Here is a 27,677-nt window from a genome sequence, read left to right on the forward strand (position 1 = left end):
ATTGCAGGGTTGAGATTGCCTCCAGTGGCTTCCTACCAAACAGCCACTAGAGGCACTTCCTCTGGTCATCCAACGCTGGACATCCTCACGCTCGCCACGCTTTAGGTCCCACTATTGGCTGACTTTAAAGGAGGCAAAGGGACCTCATCGCTGGAATCAGGTTAGTGAATAAATTAGGGGGTGGGTGTTGGCAAATAAATTAGGGGGTGAGGGTTGGCAGGTGGGGGGATTGGCAGAGGAACACAATGTTAAATACATCTTTGTATTCCTAACACAAATGTGTTCCTTTAAGATGTGGTTTTGGAGCTTAGAGTGTCCCTTTAATTTACATGACTAGTCTTTATATCAATGTATACATTTTATGAAGCTATCTTACAGGTGTACCTTTAAGAACCTACATTATTATAATAAAGCCCTAAAGGTTTAGGTTCTATTTATATAGAATATAATATAACATACTGTAGAAATGTCTACAGCCCTTCAGACACTTTTGACCTTAATTTAGATACCTTTTCAATCCAAAGCAATTCATAGGCTAGGGTTCAAAATAATTTAGACATATGAGTGCTTTTCTGAAATCTATGCAACGTTTTATATTTTAAATAGAAAAAAATAAATAATGAATAAATGAATCACAGACTGCTAATCAGTACCAGCCGCGCACGCGCAGACGCCAGCTCCGTTTGACAATCGCCGAGAGCCATAGGGAAACCGTCCGGCCGCACTGCGCGTGCGCCCCCCTCGTTCTGTCGCCCTGCGCTTGTCCACAGCGGCGGGTTTGACAGCCCTGCGCATGCGCGGCTGGTCCCCCTCGCTCGGTGTCTGCGCTGTGCATGTCTGGCCGTGTGCGCATGCGCGGGGAATTTTTAAAGCCCGTCCAAATCGGGACTAAACTACGGCAACCCGGAGAGGAGCGGGGCGACGACGACGAGCGGGGCTGTCCCGAGCCGGTCGGGGCAGTTAGCAGGATGGGGCGGCGGCCGGTGCGGCGGTTACCATAGCAACGGTCAGCACTTTGGGGATCCAGAGGCCTTGAGCTGGGACTGGGCCACATCCTATAGTGACATATAGCAGCAGGAGCAGGAGCAGCAGGAGGAGGGGAGGGGGGTGACCCTGGGATCATGACCATCCCGGGAACAACTCCACACACAGCACCCCAACTCTGGCAGGTAAAACCCCAAATGGCAGCAATGTCTGTACTTCTTCCTCTTAATGACAGCCAAACAGATTGTAAGCTCTTGGGGCTAACTATTAATATACACCTATCTGTGTAATGTGAGGGTGGCTGAGAGGTCATCACCCCAGCTGTTACAGGACTGTCACTCCCATCATGCTCTGCCAGGCTGCTTTAAAGGATTACAGCTGTGGTGGACTAATAACATCCACAGTGCATGCTGGGAAGTTTAGTTCCTCACAGCTGGAGGGCCAAAGTTCAGCCAGTCATTGGCCAAGAGACTGGTGTGTAGGGTATGAATTTGGAAGTTTTATTTAATTTTTAAATAAAGTGTTTTTTTTTTTTTTTTTAAATTCAGTATCCTGTGTAACTTGGGTCATGTCTAAAGGCCCAGATAAACAAGAAAGGATACAAAATTTGAAATAGCAAACAGATATCCCCCCCCCCCCCAAAAAAAGGTTTTCAGTATAAGATCAAATGATTTGTGTATATGTGTCAGTTCTCCCTTTTTGTTTTCTTTTGGATGTTTATAATAGTTATTGATTTGAAATGGGAATTAGAACATTTTAAGCCAAAATAGTTGTCAGAAAACTTTTTTTTTTTTTTGATTTATTTTTTATTCAGCCCAAAAATAATATTCCAGGTTTACTGAATAACTGTAGGATAGAATCTATACTCTACAATCAAATTGTGAAACTAAGGCTAAAATGGGCAAACGATAATCGCATAGATGCAGTTTTTTTTTCCTGTGGGTTTTTTTTTTTTTTTTTTTTTATTGTATATTTTTGTAATTTTGTTTTTAAATAATTATGGTGTTTAGTGATTAGACCCAATGATTGTATGGAATTTGCATAGTGTTATTCATCAAAGTATAAATTTCTTATTTTAGGTCTAATAAGAATTCTAAAACGTATCTCTGATAGCTCTGTATATTTTCAGGTTTTTTTTTTCCTGCCTAAACACAAATCAGTTGGAATTCCTAACCATACACCCTTCAGTGAATAACCCTTCGGGTATTTTGTAATAAAGTCAGACGTAAGAGGCATTCTTCCTGGTTGTGCTAAGATTCTGACACTCATCATCCTCAGCCTTGTTAGAAAGGCTAGTAGGAGTAATGTGTGTTACTTGAAGTCCTGCTAACATTTACATAAACTGGGATGTACAAAATCCCCCAACATTGCCGAATGAAGGGATATTTGTCTAGACTTGTGAAGTCTTAAAAATAAATGAAATATTTAATTCATACATGTGCATGGCTGGCCTATGGACCACACCTCGAGTAATTTAACTGCTATTTAATTAGTGGAAGCATTCTGAATGAGCCGTCCCTTACATTTAGCATTAATAAAATTTAAGTTTATTAGAACAAAGCAAAGCTGAGCTGGTTTTATCCCCTAATCTGGGAATTGTAATAGATTGACTAGGGGATTTGAAAGGTGCCAAACTGCAGAAAAAGCTAGCTTACAAAATGTTTACAATTCAGCTACTTTGGCCTAAACTTTGCAGTTCCCTTGGCCCGTGACCACAGTTTCCTATTTGATGAATGAACCTCAGTGTTGTGTTTCTTGACAGAAGAAGGCAGTAAGGTTTTTGTGTGTTTGCAGTATATAGCTGTATTGTATTGTGTTCTTACCAGAACATTTAGCAACATGCAAAAAACATCTTTCATTTTTAATAGTACATTTTAGTAACTGTCACAGCAGTTCTTAATTATGTGATTTCAGATACAAGTACCGTAATTATTACTATTTTATTCCACTACTAATGGCAAACACTGTAGAAGGTGGGCTATTACTATTTTTCATGTGAAGTAAATATATGTGCATTTAATTTTTTTTTCATCTTGTTCCTTATTTGTAAATAGGTCATATTTCTTTTTTTTTTAAACTTATTTAATATTTTATTCTTTTTCTTATTATATAAAACATAGACAACATCGTATGCATTACCATTTTACAATATTACATTGCGTATTACAATTTTCAAGTGTAAACATATCCAACATACAATACATTGACAATAATCCAGACTGAGGGCTCTCATGAGTCAGAATAAATTTCAGTTTAATATTTTTATATTCCTGTTATGGCAATAAGATATCCTTATATCAAATGTAAGCAGGGTTTATCTATAGACTAATTTTCCTGTATAATGCCTAGCCAGTTTTTCAAAGTATTTGGTTCTTTGACTATCCCTATCTCCATTTTCAACTGGTAGATTAGTTGTGATTTTACTTCCTCCCATATTGGGATTTCCCTAGTTTTCCATTTCCTAGCAATTGATATTTTAGCTGCTAGCAATATATGGATTATCAAAACAGCAAATTGGTCAAAATTCTGAGACATATGTAGTTGTAACAGAAAATACTCTGGTTTCTTATCGATATTAATTCCTGTCCATGATTCAATATTCATAGTTATCATATCATAGACCAGAATCTTTTAATTAGTCCACATTCCCACCATATATGTAACATTCCTGCCTTATGTGCCCCGCAGCGCCAGCATTTATCTGAGGCATCAGGGTACATTTTAGCTAATCTATCTGGCGTTAAGTACCATCTATTCATGATTTTGTATTGAAGTTCCACTAGGTTCAGACAGTGTACATTTTTTGTGATCAGATTTAGTGCTTTCGTCCAGTCATCATATCTTATGTTATTGTCTATCTCCTTTTCCCATTTTGATATTACTAAACCAATAATTTCTTCCGGGTCAATTTCGATTAAATTAAAACACTTTGAAACTAACTTCTTAATAGTGGTATGGTTTTTTAATAGTTGTTCCAATATTAATTGTTTCGCTGAGTAGTTTTTAGGTAAATGCTCTTTAAGGTACCCCTTTATTCTCATATAGGTAAATATAGAAACATAGAAACATAGAAACATAGAATGTGACGGCAGATAAGAACCATTCGGCCCATCTAGTCTTCCCAGTTTTCTAAATACTTTCATTAGTCCCTGGCCTTATCTTATAGTTAGGATAGCCTTATGCCTATCCCACGCATGCTTAAACTCCTTTACTGTGTTAACCTCTACCACTTCAGCTGGAAGGCTATTCCATGCATCCACTACCCTCTCAGTAAAGTAATACTTCCTGATATTATTTTTAAACCTTTGTCCCTCTAATTTAAGACTATGTCCTCTTGTTGTGGTAGTTTTTCTTCTTTTAAATATAGTCTCCTCCTTTACTGTGTTGATTCCCTTTATGTATTTAAATGTTTCTATCATATCCCCCCTGTCTCGTCTTTCCTCCATGCTATACATGTTAAGATCCTTTAACCTTTCCTGGTAAGTTTTATCCTGCAATCCATGAACCAGTTTAGTAGCCCTTCTTTGAACTCTCTCTAAGGTATCAATATCCTTCTGAAGATAGGGTCTCCAGTACTGTGTACAGTACTCCAAGTGAGGTCTCACCAGTGTTCTGTACAATGGTATGAGCACTTCCCTCTTTCTACTGCTAATACCTCTCCCTATACAACCAAGCATTCTGCTAGCATTTCCTGCTGCTCTATTACATTGTCTGCCTACCTTTAAGTCATCAGAAATAATCACCCCTAAATCCCTTTCCTCAGATGTTGAGGTTAGGACTCTATCAAATATTCTGTACTCTGCCCTTGGGTTTTTACGTCCAAGATGCATTATCTTGCACTTATCCACATTAAATGTCAGTTGCCACAACTCTGACCATTTTTCTAGTTTACCTAAATCCTTTTCCATTTGGCTTATCCCTCCTGGAACATCAACCCTGTTACATATCTTAGTATCATCCGCAAAAAGACACACCTTACCATCAAGACCTTCTGCAATATCACTAATAAAAATATTAAAGAGAATGGGTCCAAGTACAGATCCCTGAGGTACCCCACTGGTGACAAGCCCAAGCTTCGAATATACTCCATTGACTACAACCCTCTGTTGCCTGTCACTCAGCCACTGCCTTACCCATTCAACAATATTGGAATCCAAACTCAAAGATTGTAGTTTGTTGATAAGCCTTCTATGTGCAACAGTGTCAAAAGCCTTACTGAAATCGAGGTAAGCAATGTCTACTGCACCACCCTGATCTATAATTTTAGTTACCCAATCAAAAAAATCAATAAGATTAGTTTGGCATGATCTCCCTGAAGTAAACCCATGTTGTCTCTGATCTTGAAATCCATGTGTTTTTAGTTTTTCAACAATCCTATCCTTTAACATGGTTTCCATCACTTTCCCCACTACTGAAGTTAGGCTTACTGGCCTATAGTTGCCCGACTCCTCCCTATTACCTTTCTTGTGAATGGGTACAACATTCGCTAACTTCCAATCTTCTGGGACTACTCCTGTTATCAATGATTGGTTAAATAAATCTGTTAATGGTTTTGCTAGTACACCACTAAGCTCTTTTAATAGCTTTGGGTGTATTCCATCAGGTCCCATTGACTTATTTGTCTTTACTTTTGACAGTTGAAATAGAACCTCTTCCTCTGTAAACTCACGTGTAATAAATGACTCATTTATCCTTTTTCTTAACTGAGGTCCCTTTCCTTCATTTTCATCTGTAAATACCGAACAAAAATATTAATTGAGGCAGTCAGCTAGACCTTTATCCTCATCTACATACCTTCCTTCTTTTGTTTTTAATCTAACTAATCCTTGTTTTACTTTTCTTTTCTCATTTATGTATCTAAAAAAGGTTTTGTCCCCCTTTTTTACTGACTGTGCTATTTTCTCTTCTGTGTGTGATTTGGAAGCTCTTATAACTTGCTTAGCCTCTTTCTGCCTAATCTTATAGGTCATTCTGTCTTCCTCACTCTGGGTTTTTTTTATAATTACTAAATGCTAACTTTTTGTTTACTATTTTGGCTACATCTGTGGAGTACCACAGTGGTTTCTTGAATTTTTTTATTTTACTGACAAGCCTAATGCAATTTTCTGTTGCCTTCAGTAGTGCAACTTTTAAATAATCCCATTTCTTTTGGACTCCATTTAAATTGCTCCAGTCTGATAATGACTCCTTTACACATATTCTAATTTTGGAAAAGTCTGTTTTTCTAAAGTCTAAAACTTTTGTTTTTGTGTGGTGTGACTCAGTCACTGTTCTTATATTAAACCACACTGACTGATGATCACTGGATCCTAAACTTTCACCTACAGTAATATCTGATACCAAATCTCCATTTGTTAACACTAAATCTAGTATGGCCTCTTTACGAGTTGGCTCCTCAACGACTTGTTTTAGAGACAATCCCAGTAGGGAGTTTAGAATATGTGTGCTCCTGGCACAAGTAGCTATTTTTGTTTTCCAATTTACATCAGGAAGATTAAAGTCACCCATGATGATAACTTCCCCCTTCATTGTCATTTTAGCTATTTCTTCAACTAGTAGATTATCTAACTCTTCAATTTGTCCTGGGGGCCTATAAATCACACCTACACGAGTTACTGTGTGATTACCAAATTCTAACGTAACCCAAACTGACTCTATGTTCGCCTCACTAACCTTTATTAGGCTAGATTTTATGCTATTCTTTACATACAGGGCCACCCCTCCCCCTTTCTTGCCTTCCCTGTCTTTTCTATATAAAGAGTAACCTGGTATTGCTATGTCCCAGTCATTTTTCTCATTATACCATGTCTCAGTAACAGCGACTAAATCTACACTATCAGTTGCCATTATTGCCACAAGTTCATGGATCTTATTCCCTAAACTGCGAGCATTTGTAGACATGACTCTAAGCTTATCATTTTTTAACACACTTGCTACAGGCACCTTCTGTCCTTGTTTTGGGGGACAATTGGATTGATGTTTTATCACCCTTTTGCCCCCCCCTCCTAGTTTAAATACATCCTAGCAAAACCTCTGAACTGCTCACTGAGAACATTTGTTCCCTTTTGAGAAAGATGCAAACCATCTTTTTTGTACAGTTTATTTCCATTCCAAACAGAGCTACCATGAGCAATAAAGCCAAATCCTTGCTCCCGACACCATTCACCAAGCCACAAGTTAAAGTCCCTAATACGCATCCGCCTGTCATTCTGAGTGTTATGCACAGGCAGAACTTCAGAGAATGACAATGTGGAAGCAACCTGCCGTATATCATTGGCAAAAACACTAAAAACTTCCTTAACCTCTGAAACCTCATTGCAAGCCAAGTCATTTGTCCCTAAATGGACAAGTACATCCAATTCCCCTTCCTGCTTTGCTTGCTTAACAATATTACAGATATCTCTTTAGATTGCAACTTATATTCATCTGTTAGAGTATTAAAATCTTTTATCATACCATTGTCTATTATATTGTTAATTTTGTTAACCCCTGCCTTAATCCAACTCTGAATATTAAGATCAATAATATTTTTTTGCAGCTGTCCAAAATCAATGCTAATAAACAATTTGTCTTGTAAGTCTAGATCTTTTCTTAATTTATTCCATATGGGTATTATATTATTTAGAATCAGACCCTTATCATGATTTCCCTGCCTGGGTTTTTTTCTAAGGTCTGTCTTCCTGAAAAGAGAATATATATCCTCCTTTAATTCATCATTAAGTAAACTCTGTTCCATTTTAAACCAAATTTGTTCTTTAGCTAAATCGGATTGGGTTATTATTGCTTGTGCTATATTACATACTCTCCATGTATGATTTAGTTGTGGAATTCCCAGCCCACCCGATTTTATCTTTAACATTGAGTGATTACGACTTAATCTAGGACGTTTTTGGCCCCAAATAAATTTATTAATGATTGATTGTGCTAAGGATAGCCAGCTTTCTGAGCAGTATAAGGGTAGCATACGGAAGAGATACACCCACTTTGGGTATATATAAAATTTTATAATATTTATTCTACCCCACCATGATACTTCAATTCCCTTCCAATTTTTCAAGGTTTTTGCTTTATCTTTCATTAGCCTTAAGAAATTTTGTTCCATCATGTTATTCGGTTCATTAGTAATTTCTATGCCAAAAACTTCCATGGTATTTTTTTCGCAATTAAATCCAAATTTGTCAAATAACTTTTGCTTAGTACTTAACGTGAGATTAAATGAAAGTGCAGCAGACTTACTTAAATTTAGTTTATATCCTGAATAAAGCGAATATTCCCCTATAGATTCCATGACCTTTTCCATTGATTTCACGGGGTCTCTCAGTGTGAGTACCACATCATCAGCATACATTGTAAGCTTTAATTATTCCTTTTATGGAATCGTCAGCTCTAATTTTGTGTGCTAATGGTTCAAGACTAATCAGGTATAAAAGTGGGGACAGGGGACAGCCCTGTCTTGTTCCATTTGTCAACTGGAACCATTCGGAGGAAAATCCACTTCCCACTACCCTAGCTGTTGGGACTGTATATAAAGCCATAATAGCCCTGGTGATATTACCTTGAATTCCAAAACCTGATAGGGCTTTCTCCAGAAAATCCCATCTTACCCTGTCAAAGGCCTTTTCGGCATCTAATGACAGGGCAAGGAGGGGAATCTTGCGTCTAGTTGCCAGATCTGCCACATCTATCAATCTAATATTAGAAGTTGGGGCTCTACTGGATATAAACCCCACCTGGTCCTGATGAATAATACTTGTTATTATATTAGAGATCCTATCTGCTAGTACAGAAGAGTAGATTTTAATGTCACTGTTAAGTAGTGAGATGGGTCTATAATTTATTACAAGTTCCGGATTTTTCCCAGGCTTTAGAATTGGAACTATGTGGGCCTTTAACAGTTCGCTGGGGATATTTCCATGTGACATAAAGTCATTAAATAGTTTGGTAAGTGGCTCTATTATATTTCCCTTAAAGGTTCTATAAAAGCAATTACTGAACCCATCAGGTCCTGGTACTTTTTTTGATTTTAATTTTTTAATTGCAAATTCTACTTCATTTTGTAGGATAGGTTCATTTAATACTTTCAGTTGAGCTTCTGTTATACATGGGAGTTTAAGTTCAGTAAAAAATTCAGAGATATCATCAGTACTATTTCTCCCGGGTAGATTATATAGATCTGCGTAATACTTTTGAAATGCATTACCGATCTTCTCTGGTGACAAGACTACTTCTTCTCCATTTATTTTTAATTTAGAGATAATTTTTTTAATTTTTTCCTTTTTTAGTCTATTTGTTAATAGTTTATCCGCTTTATTCCCTTTATAGTACCAGTTTCTTCTTAAGCGTTCTAACGCAAGGTTAGATTTATTTATCAAGATATTATTAATGCTCTTTTATTTTTTTTTAATTCTTTACTAATTTCAAACGATATATTTTTTTTATTCTGTTTTTCCAACCTGTCGTAATCTATATAGAGTTGTGCCAAGTTTTGTAAGTTTCTTTTTTTTTCCTCTGTGCCCACTTTTATGAAGCTTCCCCTGATTGTACATTTAAACGCACACCAGAGCGTAGATAAAGAAATCTCAGAATTATTATTTTCTCTGAAATAGTCTTCTATGGCTTTTTGTATTGTATCCACATTTTTTTTTTTTTAACAAGTATTCGTTCAATCTCCAATTAGATCTAGTTTTAGCAAATTCTTCTTTGATTTCTAGAATTAGAGCATTATGATCTGACCATGGGATATTAGTAATCAGAATTTTCTTGACCCTTCTAACAATATTGATTTCTGTCAATATGTAATCTATTCTTGAATATACCTGATGCGGGAAGGAAAAACAAGTATAATCCCTTTCCATAGGGTGCCATATGCGCCAAATATCCATAAGGCCTGCCTTTTTAATTGTCTCATTAAATTTTAGGGAGGATTGTTCTAACTGTCCCTTGTTCTCATTTTTTTTTTAGTTTATTTCTATCCATGTTAGGGTCTAGTATACAATTAAAATCACCCATATATATTATTTTCCCTTGTTTAATTTTTTCTACTTTATTCACCAATTTATTTAAGAACCTTATGGGAGCTTTATTGGGCGCATATAGATTTACAAACGTGTATATCTGATTATTTATTTCTCCAATTATTATGAGAGTCCTTCCTTCGTCATCTGAGACTTGGTGAATGAACTTAAAATCTATTTTCGCAGATATTATAATTGCTACCCCTCTTTTCTTGTTCTTGGGCATAGAGGACCTAAAAATAAATGGAAATTCTTTTGAGCCAAATCTATCTTTGTCATTTTTCAACCAATGTGACTGTAAATAGGTCATATTTCATTGTTCTTTGTCATGTATTTTTTTTGTGTGCTGCATTTTGAATGTTGGCAAATGTTATTCATCTCCGGGAAACCGTGATGCAAATGGTGACTTGCTTTACAGACTAAAATATATTTATTGTTTTAGGTTGTATCAATGTTTGCACATTAATATGTTTTATCCTTTTGGTATACATCTGATGTCACACACTGCCTGAATGAACTTGGCGTGTTAGGAAAACTGTCTATATTCTCCAAATATAGATGCATTTCCTAAATAGGGGTTTAGTATAGATCAATTAGGGCCCTAAGCAGGGTCTTAATCGTTGGACAAGAGGAAATTTTATAAAATCATTATGAATGGGAAACGTGGGGTGATCAACATAGGATTGAATGGTATCCGCAACTACATAAATTCCATGGGTGATTGCTTCACTTTTCTGATCACCACTATATTCTCTTTTTATAGGTGGAATTTAGAGTATTAGGACCTTGTATCGATGAGGTCCTCTAAGCAGCTGGGGAGTTAATGTTGCCATGCAGTGCTTGGATATCTCTTCTTCTTAGCACAGTGCATAAATTATGGTGAGATAATAGAGGTAAGTCACAACATAAGTTGATATCTAATGTTCTACACTGTACAAGGTTTGAGAGGTTTGAAATTTCAGAGGCCAAAATCTAGAACTTCTTGTAATATAAATGAGCCAGAAGAAAGATTATCATATGCTTTTTTTGATGGTGCTTGATAAGGAGGGAATCATTCAGATGACAGAATAAGGCTCCATTAATTTTAAGAGTAAAATAAGGTGTTTGGAATAGCTAGACACTCTGTTCCCTTCCTGTATAGAGGTATAGGATGCTGTAATGGATGGTGGGAAAGTCTAAGGATGTATGCGTAACCTAGGCCGTGGAGTTAGGAGTTCCCCTGGTCCTGCTTCGATTTAAGTCTTATTTACTGCCACACACTGCAAGTATAACAGCCACTATATCCCAACCACCTCAATCAGCTATACTTCAATGAAACACAAAGCCCCATCTGACCCATACACTTACTTGTTAGAATGCCTTCAATTTATAGGTGGCTGCTTAACAGAAAGTTGGTGCCTCAGGTAAATCGTCAATAAAACCATGAATGGAGCTATCTGTTAGGCAGTGTAATCACAGCCACACTGCATATTGTGCCACCTCAGGCAACCGTTTCACTCATGTTTTTTCTCATGAGCTGTTGAGTGCAAAACTGCATATTCTCCTAGCTGCAAAAAGGAAACCCTTCATTGTGAGAAGAGTGGTCTTACAAATCAAAACAATAAAATAAAAAAATGTCTGTTTAACATTAAAGGATTACTCTGAACTTCATAACAACCTGTCTCTCACATGTCCGAGGAAGGGAGAGGTGAGCAGTAGTAAAGTGCATGTGTGACTGTCAGCTCGGTAGACCACCCAGTCCGATTCACAAAACCATGAATCAATCTTTATATAAAAGGAACACTCCCAACCCATAACTTGGGCACTATTTAATCTCAAAGTTTGTCCCCTGAATTTTTAGCACTGCTTCCCTGATTTTCTCTCTTCTCTGCCACTGGCTTAGGACAATGGTTTTTCTCTGTGACCAATTATAGGCTGAGCGCGTTGGCTTTGGCTCCCAGCCTAACACTGGCTGCCATTTTAGAGAAGTACTAGTTCCTAGTTTTTACAAAAGTTGACAGCAGATCTAACAATTTTAAGTCCTAATATACGAGCCAGACCTAAATATTGCTTTCCACTATAAGCTTCCACTTACAAATTGATCTGCAGCCTAGCCCTCATGATTTGTACAATACTTTCGTAGTAGGTGGGTTCATTCTAGGAATGTATTTTTGTTTTTCCTCTCGGTTTTTGAGTTTTTCTTAGAGCTGCACAGTGTGAGAAAAATCAGGAAAGGCTTATGTGTGCATGGCCTTTTTGGTTGGTGACGTTTGCTCTTCTTATCTTCACATTTGTATAGGAGAGAGAGTTGGGGTCCCCTCTAATGATTTTCCTATGAAGGTTGGCTTCATAGTCCACAGAGCAGTTAGTGACAGCGCAGGCCAGCCTAATAAATGCTTCATGTTGAGGATATAGATGCACTGTTTTTAAAAAAAAATGTCAGTGTTCAGAGTTTTTTGCAGTTGTGTTCTTTTACATATGGCATTTTGTGATAAGGACCATTGGGCAGCCATTTAAATTGGTTCATGCACTCATGTACCCAATTTATGAATATTATTAATCTGCCCGGATTTTCCATTTTTTTTATTTTTAGTATTTTTAAGACCTTTTATTTTTCTTTGTTTCTCTTTCACATGAATTCCCTAGTCTGCTGCAGCCAGGAAGTAGTAAACCTGTTTAAAGGGTCAAAGCAGAATACAATATGACCTTCATGTTTAGTTGTTGTTTGACCCAGACTTGGCATCTTATTGCAGTAAACACCCTCTCTACTCTACCGAGCCGTTCAATTCATGCAGCCAATCCTATCCCTTCCATTTTTTTTTAACGGAGAGTGCTGGGAATATCCCATAAATACATCGGTGGTGTATGGAATATGTATACAGATTCGCACTGATCAGTTTCATTCTTGAATAGCTGAGAATGAAAGTACTGCTCAAAATTCTCAGCTTGCTGCTCATTTGAATCTTAGCCTTTCAGATGGGTGCTTACTTGAGTACTTTATAAATAATAACATAATATGTAAGACCTGATCGATTTTATAGCTACAATTTTACAAATTGTTGCAGTTATAAGCTACATGCAGACTGTCTCAGGACATACATTGTATGAGGAGATCCAGCGTCGGTAAAATCCCCATAGAAAAGCATTGAAGCATAGTGGTGATTGCCCTCACTAAAAGTGAGTGCAGAACAGTGGAACCACCAGGCACTTTCCGTTAGTGACTCCTCCACTTACATTTTTGCCAAACACTTTGATACATTTCCTCCATTGTGTCAACAGCTGGAGGGAGACCGCCAAGAGAACAGATTTGTGTTTCCATGGGTTTTCTCTATCCTTTCATATTCTACTTGGTAGATTTTTTCCGTAATCTGATATTGTTTAATTTAACAAGAATCATGTACTTCACCCAAATGTATATTTTTCTTGCCAACTCTATACTTTTTTAAACTGCTAAAAATACTTTTTCTTAACATTTCTTAAAGGATCACTATAGGATCAGGAAAATAAACCTGTATTCATGACCCTATAGTGTTAAAACCACCATCTAGCCCCCCTGAGACCCTCATGCCTTCATAAATATAGCAAAATCTTACTGTATTCAAGCCTGAAGCTGTAACTCTGCATGCTGTTAGACTCAGAAAAACAAACAGTCTGCTGACATCATCAGAAGTGGTAGCCTGATCCAATCACAATGCTTCCCCATAGGATTGACTGAGACTAACAAACAGGCAGATCAGGGGCAGAGCCAGCATGATTCAAACACAGCCCTGGCCAATCAGCATCTCCTCATAGAGATGAATTGAATCAATGAATCTCTATGAGGAAAGTTCAGTGTCTGCATGCATTTTAGGCAGCCATGACCCAGGAAGAATCTCTAACAGCCATCTGAGGAGTGGCCAGTGAAGTTATCACTAGGCTGTAATGTAAACACTGCATTTTCTCTGAAAAGACTGTTTACAGCAAAAAGCCTGAATGTAATGATTCTACACACCAGAAAAAATTCAATAAGCTGTAGTTGTTCTAGTGACCTATAGTGTCCCTTGTAATGTTTGACTTGTGATGCATTTTTTTTTCTTTTTATAAATGTTTGTTTATAATACTATCGGATTCAATGAAGAAATAAAAAATACTTTTTTATATTTAATTTTTCTTTTTAAACATATTTAAGATAAATTGCTTCATCTCTCATGCTCTTAAGCCACAGTTCCTGGCTCCTGCTCTGGAGTAGTTTGCGATACTGCTGTGACAAGGTCACCACACCATTGCATAAATGCAGGGAGCAAGAAATGAAGAAAAAAGTTCATGCAAAGGTTGTTTCAATCCTATTAAGCAGCCTACAACTCACATTAGTTTCAGTGTCCTTTTTAGATGTATCCATGCAAGTTTTCTAATTTTTCTTTTGTATGTAATTCTAAGTCGTTCATCAGCTGGGTATCACCCATCCTTTTACTTTTCTAAAGAATCTAAATTTCAATCTTTATTGTGGGTTGTGTATTACTTTATTTGCAATTATTAAGTTTAGATAAAAAAAAAAAAAAAAATGTATTAACTTGCATATTTTTTTATTTCATTTTTAACAAGACTTCGAACCAAAGCTTTCTTTCATATTGAAAACAATTGCCTATGTGTGACGATGTCTACAGTACCCTCACCACCTCCCCCGGCTGAGATGTCAAGTGGGCCTGTAGCTGAAAGCTGGTGTTACACACAGGTAAATTTGATTCTAATTACTTGTGACTGTTTTTTTTCGACATTATAAAAGAGCAAGTTTTTGCTAATTAAATTGAGATGTTATTTATTTTTACTATTTTATAGCATAATCATTTTGTTTCAATGGTTCTTTGTAGCATTTTTTTTCAGTAGTGTTGTCTTACAAAATGCCAAGCAATTGTATACATTTTTATTTAATTTTTATCTTTTAGTAGAGATTTATTTACTTGTCCCTCAGCTGATAATTTTTTGACACCGCTTTATTACATGATTTTAATTCTTCTCTTTTCTTTACGTTCTTAAATATTGCATTATTTGTAAATGTGCTGCCTGGAAAATAATTTAGATCATGTTTTCAAATGGGATTGTAAGCATAGAAACATAGAATGTGGTGGCAGATGAGAACCATTCAGCCCATTCTAAATTCTTTCAATAGTCCCTTATAGCTAGGATAGCCTTATGCCTATCCCACTCATACACTCCTTCACTGTGTTAACCTCTACCACTTCAGCTGGAAGATTTTTCCATGCATCCATTACTCTCTCAGTAAAGTAATAGTTCCTGGTATTCTTTTTAAACCTTTGCCTCCTTAATTTAAGACTATGTCCTCTTGTTGTTGTGTTTTTTTTTTTCTTCTTTTAAATATAGTCTCCTCCTTTACTGTGTTGATTCCCTTTATGTATTTAAATGTTTCTATCATATCCCCCCTGTCTTGTCTTTCATCCAAGCTATACATGTTAAGATCCTTTAACCTTTCCTGGTAAGTTTTATTCTGTAACCCATGAACCAGTTTAGTAGCCCTTCTCTGAACTCTCTCCAAAGTATCAATATGCTTCTGGAGATACGATCACCAGTACTGCGTACAATACTCCAAGTGATGTCTCACCAGTGTTCTGTATCCTCTTTCTACTGCTAATACCTCTCCCTATACAACCAAGCATTCTGCTAGCATTTCCTGCTAGATGCATTATCTTGCACTTATCCACATTAAATGTCATCTGCCACAACTCTGACCATTTACCTAAATCATTTGGCTTATCCCTCCTGGAACATCAGCCCTGTTACATATCTTGGTATCATCAGCAAAAATACTTGCCTTACCATGAAGACCTTCTGCAATATCCCTAATAAAAATATTAAAGAGAACGGGTCCAAGTACAGATCCCTGAGGCGCCCCACTGGTAAAAAATACCTTGCTTTGAATATACTCCATTGACTACAACCCTCTGTTGCCTGTCACTCAGCCACTGCCTTACCCATTTAACAATATTCGAATCCAAACTTTTACGTTTATTGATAAGCCTTCTGTGTGCAACAATATCAAAAGCCTTACTGAAATCTAGGTAAGCAATGTCTACTGCACTACCCTGATCTATTATTTTTTCATATGTGTGGCATGATCTCCCTGGAGTAAACCCATGTTGTCTCTGATCTTGAATTCCATGTGAATTTAGATGTTCAACAATTCTATCCTTTGATATGGTTTTCATTACTTTTCCCAATACTGAAGTAAGGCTCACTGGCCTTTAGCTGCCCGACTCCTCCCTACTACCTTTCTTGTGAATGGGCACAACATTCGCTAACTTCCAATCTTCTGGAACTGTTCCTGTTAACAATGATTTGTTAAATATAGCTGTTAATGGTTTTGCTAGTACACCACTAAGCTCTTTTAATAACTTTGGGTGTATTCCATCAGGCCCATTGACTTATTTGTCTTAACTATTGACAGTTGAAATAGACCCTCTTCCTCTGTAAACTCACATGTAACAGATGACTCACTCACATGTAACAGATGACTCACTCACATGTAACAGATGACTCACTCACATGTAACAGATGACTCACTCACATGTAACAGATGACTCACTCACATGTAACAGATGACTCACTCACATGTAACAGATGACTCACTCACATGTAACAGATGACTCACTCACATGTAACAGATGACTCACTCACATGTAACAGATGACTCACTCACATGTAACAGATGACTCACTCACATGTAACAGATGACTCACTCACATGTAACAGATGACTCACTCACATGTAACAGATGACTCACTCACATGTAACAGATGACTCACTCACATGTAACAGATGACTCACTCACATGTAACAGATGACTCACTCACATGTAACAGATGACTCACTCACATGTAACAGATGACTCACTCACATGTAACAGATGACTCACTCACATGTAACAGATGACTCACTCACATGTAACAGATGACTCACTCACATGTAACAGATGACTCACTCACATGTAACAGATGACTCACTCACATGTAACAGATGACTCACTCACATGTAACAGATGACTCACTCACATGTAACAGATGACTCACTCACATGTAACAGATGACTCACTCACATGTAACAGATGACTCACTCACATGTAACAGATGACTCACTCACATGTAACAGATGACTCACTCACATGTAACAGATGACTCACTCACATGTAACAGATGACTCACTCACATGTAACAGATGACTCACTCACATGTAACAGATGACTCACTCACATGTAACAGATGACTCACTCACATGTAACAGATGACTCACTCACATGTAACAGATGACTCACTCACATGTAACAGATGACTCACTCACATGTAACAGATGACTCCCTCACATGTAACAGATGACTCCCTCACATGTAACAGATGACTCCCTCACATGTAACAGATGACTCCCTCACATGTAACAAATGACTCCCTCACATGTAACAAATGACTCCCTCACATGTAACAAATGACTCCCTCACATGTAACAAATGACTCCCTCACATGTAACAAATGACTCACTCACATGTAACAAATGACTAATTTGTCTTTTTACCTAACTGAGGTCCCTTTCCTTCTTTTTCATCTGTAAATACTGAACAAAAATGTAAAATTTCTCATTTATGTATCTAAAAAAATGTTTCGGGGTTTTTTTTTTTTTTATACTGACTGTGCTATTTTCTCTTCTGTGTGTGATTTGGAGGCTCTTATAACTTGCTTAGCCTCTTTCTGATTAATCTTATAGCTCTGTCCATCTTTCTCACTCTGTTTTTTTTTATAATTACTAAATGATAACTTTTAGTTTTTTACTATTTTGGTACCACAGTGGTTTCTTAAAATGTTTGCTTTTACTGACAAGCCTAATGCAATTTTTGCAACTTTTAATTAATCCCATTTTCTCTTGGACTCCATTTAAACTGCTCTAGTCTGACAATGACTCCTTTACACTCCTTTATTATTTTAGAAAAGTTTTTCTAAAGTCTAAAACTTTTTTTTGTTTTTGTGTGCTGTGACTCTGTCACTGTTCTTATATTAATCCACACTGACTGATGATCACTGGATTCTATACTTTCACCTACAGTAATATCTGATACCAAATCTCCATTTGTAAACACTAAATCTAGTATGCCCTCTTTAAAACAAGTCGTTGAGGAGCTAACTTTTAGAGACAATACCAGTAGGGAGTTTAGAATATGTGTGCTCCTGGCACAAGCAGCTATTTTGGTTTTCCAGTTCACTTTAGGAATGTTAAAGTCACCCATGATGATGACTTCCCACCTTTATTGTCATTTTAGCTATTTCCTCAACTAGTAGATTATCTCACTCTTCTATTTGTCCTGGGGGCCTATAAGTCACACCTACACGAGTTAATGTGTGATTACCAAATTGTAACGTAACCCAAACAGACTTTGTTCCCCTCACTAACTTTTATTAGGCTAGATTTTATGCTATCCTTCACATACAGGGCCACCCTCCTCTTTCTTGCCTTCACTGTCTTTTCTATATGGAGCGTACCCTGGTATTGCTATGTCCCTTGCTAGTTCTTGGATACTATTACCTAAACTGCGAGCGTTTGTAGACATGATTCTAAGCTTATCATTTTTTAACACACTTGCCACAGGCACTTTCTGTCCAACCCCTCCTTCCCTCTCCTAGTTTAAATACGTCCTAGCAAAACTTCTGAACTGCTCACTGAGAACATTTGTTCCCTTTTGAGAAAGATGCAAACCATCTTTTTTGTACAGTTTATTTCCATTCCAAACAGAGCTACCATGTCCTTGCTCTCGACACCATTTACGAAGCCACAAGTTAAAGTCCCTAATATGCATCCGCCTGTCAATTTTTGAGTGTTATGCACAGGCAGAACTTTAGAGAATGACAATGTGGAAGCAAACATAAAAACCATCCTTTACCTCTGATACCTCATTGCAAGCCAAGTCATTTGTCATCCAATTCCTGTTTTGTTCGCTTAACAATTTTAAAAATACATCTCCTGTCTCTGTTATGATAGAAAGCAGTTGTTGTTAGGTGATTCTATTAGCCCTCACCTTATCCTTTTTGTCATTGGCTGCAGTCTTGCACAACTTTGACATGGAGGATGGTGGTTCCACAAACTCTGTGTCTGAGCCTGCCCCCATAACAACACTATACTACACAGGTGAGATGTCTTATGACCCTTAGAATTTATAAAGGCTTAAGACCAGGGGTTGTCAACCTGGTCCCTACCACCCACTAGAGGGCAGTTTGGGATTTCAGGTGGGCGGTTGTGGGTTCTGCAGAAAACGCCCAGTGAGTCTCGATAACCATGGACCAAGGCCGTATCTCCCTTGCCAGCCCAAGCAGAGCCAGCCTTGCTGTAAACCCTCTCGGGCTGGTGAGGAGATAAAATATCTCCCTCAATGGCCTGCTGGCACTTCATTCCAGCAGAGGGAGGGAAGGGCCTGGGAGGATCTGTGTTCCTCCCACGAGCAGGCTGGACGGAGCGTTACCATGGCAACACTCCGATACAGTGCTGTGCTCTCTACACACACACACACACAGCACCTCACAGACACACAGAGAGAGAAAAAAAGATAAATGTAAGTACATATTTTAAAATATATATATTTTTTTAAATCCGATCTAAAATAAAAAATATTGCACTTGCGCTACAAAATTAGTTACTGCGGCATTGGTGGGCAGTAAGGAGAAATTTTAGCATCAACAAAGATCCAAAAGTAGGTGGTAGGTATTAAAAGGTTGACTACCCCTGCTTTAGACAGTCAGACAAAACCATATTGGGTGGCTCAGATCAAAGCAAAAGGAGATAAGAAAATAAAAAGGAATATAGTGTAAATCTGTAAATAATAACACTAAAGAGAAAATGAATACACCAATCAACTCACTAGAATGGAGCAGTATAAGCCTGCTCTCACTGTAATCGCCCAGAAATATCAAGATGCAGGACCACAATATCACAGGCAGGACAGCAGCTGGATGAAATTCAAACTTTTGTTGATAGTAGAAACAACATTAAAATCACGAACTCGATCCAGGTAACAGCACTTGCGGGCACCGGAACGGCATGAGGATCCTACAGGGAGCTTCTTTCAGTGCGTCCTGACGTCGTACGTCCTTAACGGCTTCGTCGGATCATTGAGGCGAAACGCGTCATCACGTTATATATCTACTAAGATGTACACTTTAATCACTATTCTAAAAGGCACAGCGCACTTTTTTTCTTTTGTTGTTCTTATATAAAGTGTGTTTTGAGCTATGTTACACTCAATTAGTGCTGCTTGCCCTTTATGGTATTTTACATTCACTTTTAATTATTCACAGCGCCTTTTTTTACTTGATTTTTCGTTTGTGTATCAGACAAAACATATTGACATACTTCTGAAGCCTTTAGCAATGGGCTGTCTAATTGGCATATAATAACAAAAAGGTTCACAATAAATGAAAAGAGATGAGGGGGAAGGGGGAAGTGTTCCATTAGTACTTTATGAAAAATAAACACCCCCTGTAGCGGACCCCGGGTAAGCCGACCGGTAACCTCCACTAATTCCCTTCCTTCAGTCTCTCTAGAATATACAGAGTCCCATTTCCCCACTAGTAACTGGACGAGACCAAGTTCTGTAGGTACAACACAATTTTATTGACCACACACGGCTTTTATGCATATCCCCATGCAAGGGGTCTCCCACACAACCATACAGGGTCACATCCCCGGATCCTCCCCCTCCCTGGACCCTTGCGCGGGAAGGGGACGCCGTTTCTTTTGTCCCCCAAAACCCGCCACCAAAACACAGGGTTTCCCACCCTCATTAATTGTTTTTCCTTTTGGTTTGCGGTTTGACACTTGTGTTTTGAGGTGAGAACGTTCTAACCTAACAGCAGGCTGTGCCCAGGGACTCCCAAGATATAGGAGCCCTACTACAGCGCACTGCAGGCCACAAAATGGCGGCCGACCAGGACCAGGAGACTGGCTCCACAGGCACAGAACAACTACCACAAGGCAGCAAGGCAGACAGGCGTTCAGAATCCCCCAGCAGCCTACAAGCAATAGTGGATGAATCAGCCCCAGCCACTAAAAAAGATATCAGACACCTGCTGCAAGAAATGAAGCAGATGTTCGACGCCGACATAAACCTAATGCGCACAGAAACGCAGGCAGTGACAGCACGAGTACAAGCCTCTGAAGAGGACATTCTGGACCTCAGACAAGAGGTGAAAAGCATGGGGGATACCCTGAAACACTTACAAACAGCGAACGCAGCGCTCCAAAACTCACTAGACGCCATGGAGGATCACAGCAGACGCACACATATTAAAATTCGGGGAATTCCTGACACAATCAGCCCAGCAGAACTACCACAATACCTGAGGAGGCTCACGGCAACAATCCTGCCACACACACAAGCTAAAAAGCTGGAATTTGACAGCCATTTCCGCATCAACAAGGCCAAAAGGGCACCCGCAACGGCTTCAAGAGATGTCATAGTCAGATGTCACTGAATGACAGACAAACGTCGCATACTGGCTGCGGTGAGGGACAAGACACCCCTAGCCTTCGAAGCCTCACAACTCTCCTTTTTCCAAGATATCACGAGGAGCACCCTGCTCTGGAGAAAATCCCTGAGCGAAGTCACGGAACAACTGCGGAAAGGAAAAATAGAGTACAGATGGCTACTACCGAGAACACTGGCTGTCATCAGCGGAGCGGAGGTCCTAAAACTCACTTCACTCTCAGAGGCCCCTGCACTTCTCCAAAAAGTAGGACTTACACAGAATTCCTCAAAGACGGGAACGACACCAGCCCCCCACCCGTGGGACCCAGAGCGAACTGTTCCATTCTACCCCAGGGGCAGCAAGAGACAAGAGACTGGGACCTGAATAAATGTCTACCGCTGATTTCCATGCCCTGCTGTTCTCCTACTTTCTAAACTCACTCTAAAAATCTCTCTATATTCAAAGTTGTTTAATGTCTCCCACCACATAGACCGTGACGCAACCCCCCCCCCCCCCCCACGACCCTCTTTGGTTAAGGGCCGACACCACTCAACATTTCACGTATACCATACCAGACATGCAAAATACACTAAGGCACCGACAAAACACAGGGCCCACACCGAGGCATACACATCAACTCAAACTGCGATGGGCGACAAACTACCAATCCACCTTATACCCCCCCAAAGCAACTGGGATAGGTGCCCTACAACCACTCCTGAGACCCTACTACCATCTACGCACTCGACACTCCACTACTACACCCAACTCGCCCTATGGGTACCAACACCATGGGCAAACTCGACTCACAGAAAAAAAGAAAAAGTGCACACACAGTTCTAATAGGCTCTCTCTGAATACACGGACACACGCTAGCTCCCACGACTGTCTACCTGAAAGACAAACACAATGTACTTGTTGCCTACTCCTCCGTTACTATCAATATTCATGTGTTAAATTGACTGATCATCTCTGTACTAAGTTACTGTCAATTTCTTTTATCAATTTGCCTAAGTTAAAAAGGCAACACAAGCATGTTTTACAACAAATTACGTGCACAGAAAATAAAGAATTTAAATGGAAAAACTTACCTTCTCTTTTAGTGTGTCCCCCCCCCACCCCAGTGTTCCTTTTCCCTTCCCTGTACCTCAGTACCCCTCTCAATGTTCCTCTCTCCTCCCTCTTTTTTTGTGTTCTTTCCTCCCTGTCCCATAGTGTTTTTCCCCCTGTCCCATAGTGTTCTTTCCTCCCCCCCTCCCATGTCCCATAGTGTTCTTTCCTTCCCCCCCTCCCCTGTCCCATAGTGTTCTTTCCTTTCCCCCCTCCCCTGTCCCATAGTGTTCTTTCCTCGCCTCTTCCATATTGTTCTTTCCTCGCCTCCCCTCTCCCATAGTGTTCTTTCCCCGCCTCCCCTCTCCCATAGTGTTCTTTCCCCGCCTCCCCTCTCCCCTAGTGTTCTTTCCCCGCCTCCCCTCTCCCCTAGTGTTCTTTCCCCGCCTCCCCTCTCCCCTAGTGTTCTTTCCTCGCCTCCCCTCTCCCCTAGTGTTCTTTCCTCGCCTCCCCTCTCCCCTAGTGTTCTTTCCTCGCCTCCCCTCTCCCCTAGTGTTCTTTCCTCGCCTCCCCTCTCCCCTAGTGTTCTTTCCTCGCCTCCCCTCTCCCCTAGTGTTCTTTCCTCGCCTCCCCTCTCCCCTAGTGTTCTTTCCTCGCCTCCCCTCTCCCCTAGTGTTCTTTCCTCGCCTCCCCTCTCCCCTACTGTTCTTCCCCCCCATCCCATTGGCAAATTTGACCCATTTTTGGTCGAAATGGGATAGGTCCGTTTTCAGCTGAAAATTTTGGCAGACGAAATTTCGGTGCATCCCTACTTAAAAGGATACTATTTTGCTATTTATAATAATTAAAAGCATTAAAGTTAAGAGTCACAGTGCTTCTCATAGATTGGATTCAGGTGTTCTCTGTGAGAAATATCTGAATGTCTGAGTGCGGCGATAGCCTTCTAGGGGGGAGGAGGAGCGATTGCCACATTGAAATTGAAGTGGTAATTGATAAATGGTGAGTTGTTTGTTTTGTTACTTTGAAATTGGTTATTGGAATACTAAAATATCTCATTATACTATTCTTATACTGTACATGTTTTTAATAATACTTTTTATTTTGCAGGTCAAAGTAGTGAAGTTTTCCTATATGTGGACCATAAATAACTTCAGTTTTTGCCGAGAAGAAATGGGGGAAGTTTTAAAAAGTTCAACTTTTTCCTCTGGGCCAAATGATAAGATGAAATGGTATGTAAATTACCGTGTTTCATGGGTTTGATAGTGTGTGTGTGTGTGTGTGTGTGTGTATTTTCTTTTATTATAATTTTTTCCCCCTTATTTCTTACCATGTTTTTACTCATCAAAACACTGTATTCTTTTTCAGGTGTCTTAGGGTTAACCCTAAGGGATTAGATGATGAAAGCAAAGATTATCTCTCCTTATACTTACTCCTCGTCAGCTGTCCAAAAAGTGAAGTTCGAGCAAAATTTAAGTTTTCTCTCCTCAATGCTAAAAGGGAAGAAACGAAGGCTATGGGTAGGTTGTGTTGCTGCATTGTATGTTTATAAATGACTTGTATGAATATAATTTTGGTGAAACAAAAGCGTAGGGGTTATTCACTGTAAAGGGACTTGTGAATTGTCAACTGAATTCCAAAATGAAGCCAAATCAAGATAGCAGATATGCGAAATTGGTCCTACTCAGATTTTTCCAACTCATCAATTTTTATTTTAGGATAGCAATTCAATTTACAATTCCCCAATTTATTAGTGTGATTTTTTTTTTTTTTTTTTTTTTTTTTACACCTTTCTAAAGTTGTAGTGTCTCAATAAACGATTCTTAATTTTTTTATGCGGAAAGTTTAAAGGAACACTCCAGACCCCTAAACAACTTCAGCATGCTGAAATGCTCTACGTGTGAAAATCGTGCCTTTATTTATTTATTTAGTTTTTATTTTTTAAATGTGCAGATTTCAATAGAAACTGACACTTTTGCAAAATAACCTTGTTTAAACCCTTTTGGCTTTCAAGCAGAGAACAGGTGATTTTACTTCCTAGTTTGGTTAGCTCAGTGGAGCTAAACTCAAGAGGCAGCAATTGCCCAGATCACCTGTCTTTCAAAGACGTCTCATTGAGCTGTATTGGGATGTCTGTGATTGGACACAGAAAGTCTAGGCGGAGTTAGTAGGGAAGCCTGCAGGTTTTGCAAGCTGATTTTTAGGTATTTCCACAATTTAAAAATACATTATAAATTGCATGCATGTTTTCATTTGTGGTATATCTAATATACATGTGATTTGTATTTATTTTGTATTTGGGTAGTGGAGTGTCCCTTTAATATATGAACCTCTTGCCATTCCCTGGTCCCAGTGAGAGCATGCTATGGGTGCTTCCATATACAATGCTCCTAAATATTATAAATATAAATATTTGGCTAGGTATCTGCCAGTAATGTTAAACCCAACTGTTAAAACTGGCATTTGCTGATAGTTGCTCAGACTGTGCTTGATATTTCTGTAGCTGAATAAATATCTATGCACTTAAACCTGGAAAACTATCAGAATAAGACCCATGATTTGACATTTCTTTAAGTTTACACAATACCATATTCTAACGCAGCAAATTCTTAGAAAGGTATTCAATTCCTTTCAATTATATTTCTCTTTTTAATGATTTTGCATTTGTGAAATGGTTGCAAACAGAGCTTTCTGGAGAATGCTGGGTCAATGTGTTAAGTTTTACACAATGCCAATCAGCATCTCTCCAGCCTTAAAAATGCAACTTTCTTTCTTCTAGTCCAGATGTGATTTGAGAGTAGCCTGGTTGCCTGTGTTTTGTAAGATTAGCCTTATTTTATGGACGCTCAAAATAGTCAATGATATTATAGTAATTGTTTTAATTAGGAGTATAATTTTGTAATTTATTTATTTTTCCCATTTACAGAAAGTCAAAGAGCATATCGGTTTGTTCAAGGCAAAGACTGGGGCTTTAAGAAGTTTATTAGACGGGATTTTTTACTTGATGAAGCCAATGGTCTTTTGCCGGACGATAAACTTACACTTTTTTGCGAGGTAAGTAGTTTCTTCTTGTCTTTCATCATCCTAATTCTTCTCAACTGTGTTTTCCGTCGACATCAGCAGTGTACTTCATAAACCTGTGTATTGCCACGGTTAGCCATTACCCTCATATTTATATTGTGTTGATCTATTGATTGTATAGCCTTTTGTGATCATTCTTGAACTGTGTGGATGTCACTCTTTTATTACATTATAGAGAATTAATTAAACAAGGTGCACGTATTGATTTTATTTTGCAATTCCGTGGTAACCATTGATAAAGGAAAAGTAGAACAAATACCAAAATGCTCCTACTCTTCTTCCCTGCTGTGCTTTCTGGAGTGCTCTTCTTGTTCATATTGCTGGACATTGATAGGAATAAAAATCATTAGCTGAAATGAGAATAAAGGCACCCGCAGCCATGTTGGAGAAACTCTGCGATCCTGAAAATATAAAAGAATTAACAAACCAAATAGACCCAGCCTCTGGCATGTTTGATAGTGAAAAACCTCATCAGGTAATCCTTTTTCATGCAGAACTTATCTTGCAAGCCAGGCAGCAACTTCACGATTTCCTCACTGGTTACCCTTGTGACCATGCCTGATTGTTGCCTGTCATGAGGGATGTGTTGGAGATTGCGTCAGGATTGTATTGTGTATCATGTGTTATATTCTGATCTCTGGGATACTGTCTCTTCAGGTGGTGAGGTTAATCAAAGTATTTACAGCCCAAAGGAGCCTCCGGTGTTCCCCAAAGGCCATGATAAATTTTATATGCCGAAAAAAATTTGTAAAAACTTAAATTGTTTATTTGTATATGCTTTTTGGTGAATGTGTGAATTGAGATATAAATATTGTGTTTCTGTGCCTTTTTAACCGTTTTGCTACTTAGACACTGTGTTTGAAATTGTGTGTGTGTTCTTGATGTGAAGGGATTGATGATCAAATCGCTACATAATGCTGCTCCCACCTATCTATCCTTTCTTATACACAAGTATGTCCTGTCTAGGCCCTTACGATCTGCTGAAGACTTACGTCTATCTTCTGTCCGTACTCCCACCTCTGATGCTCGCTTTCAAGACTTCTCGAGGGCTGCACCGTTCCTGTGGAACTCGCTTCTCTCCTCCGTCTCCACTCATTCAAAAAAATCATTAAAAACCCACTTCTTCATAAAAGCGTATCAATTAAACTGTTAATAGTTACTGACTGATTCCTCTTCTGCAACTGTCATTAGTCTAATACTTTCCTTACCTTTTTGTGTCACTATACCCCACTCCCTCTAGCATGTAAGCTCATTGAGCAGGGCCCTCAACCCCTCTGTTCCTGTGCGTCCAACTTGTCTGGTTACAACTACATGTCTGTTCGTCCACCCATTGTAAAGCGCTGCGGAATTTGATGGCGCTATATAAATATCATAATAATAATTGTAGACTAGTGAAGCCTTACATTTTGCGCTGTTGCTGCTTTTGTGGACTCTGTTTCCCATTTTGACTCAGCCAGCCAAACTACATTTGCCTTATTGCCAACATACTCTTCACAAGTGATCACCCTTGTGTAGAACATGGGTCTTTGTTTAAATTTAGGAAAGTCACTTTTGTGAGCTTCATAAATCAGACAAGTGCAGAAGGTCACAGTGTGAGAACAGGGTGCTAAACATACATTCACAAGTTCTCATCCCTTCCATGAGCCGATGAGTAGCTTTGAAGGCTGATGAACGCGTTAACTGCTAATTTGTTTTGCTTTGATCTGCTTCTCCTGGAAATGTGTAACGTTGGCAAGATTGCAACTTAATTATATATTATTGTGTGCAAGGGAATAATTGATATATGGCCCCTGAGACCACATGGTGCAAATATAGCACATCCTATTTCCATTTAGACAAGTTAAATGAGCTGTACAATGGATCTGTTATGAATACAATTATGTGACTGACAAAGAGGATGAAATCTCTGTCTGCGATAGGAAATAAGATAACCCATTCGTTGTCAAAGATTAATTACACATTAATGCATTCCATCTTACTCTGGAATTCAGATGGTAATCTTTGTATGCAGTGTTTCCTGTTAAATATACACAAAAGTAGTACCTGTTCCGTATTAACCCGGTTTATTTGACTAGCTTAA

General features: G+C 38.7%; 1 protein-coding gene across 1 annotated transcript in view; it reads left to right on the forward strand.

Annotated features, from left to right (window-relative positions):
- The first annotated feature begins 855 nt into the window (after positions 1-855).
- Positions 856-27,677, forward strand: part of SPOPL (speckle type BTB/POZ protein like) — a 32,586-nt gene continuing 5,764 nt past the window's right edge. The window contains exons 1-6 of the mRNA XM_063429374.1: positions 856-1,169; positions 10,762-10,891; positions 14,559-14,688; positions 23,627-23,748; positions 23,885-24,036; positions 25,443-25,570. Coding sequence (XP_063285444.1) covers positions 14,611-14,688; positions 23,627-23,748; positions 23,885-24,036; positions 25,443-25,570 — 480 coding nt within the window. The 5' untranslated portion in view covers positions 856-1,169; positions 10,762-10,891; positions 14,559-14,610. The remainder of the gene's footprint in view (positions 1,170-10,761; positions 10,892-14,558; positions 14,689-23,626; positions 23,749-23,884; positions 24,037-25,442; positions 25,571-27,677) is intronic.

Source organism: Pelobates fuscus, chromosome 8 (assembly GCF_036172605.1).
Source record: "Pelobates fuscus isolate aPelFus1 chromosome 8, aPelFus1.pri, whole genome shotgun sequence".
Taxonomy (NCBI): Eukaryota; Metazoa; Chordata; class Amphibia; order Anura; family Pelobatidae; genus Pelobates; species Pelobates fuscus.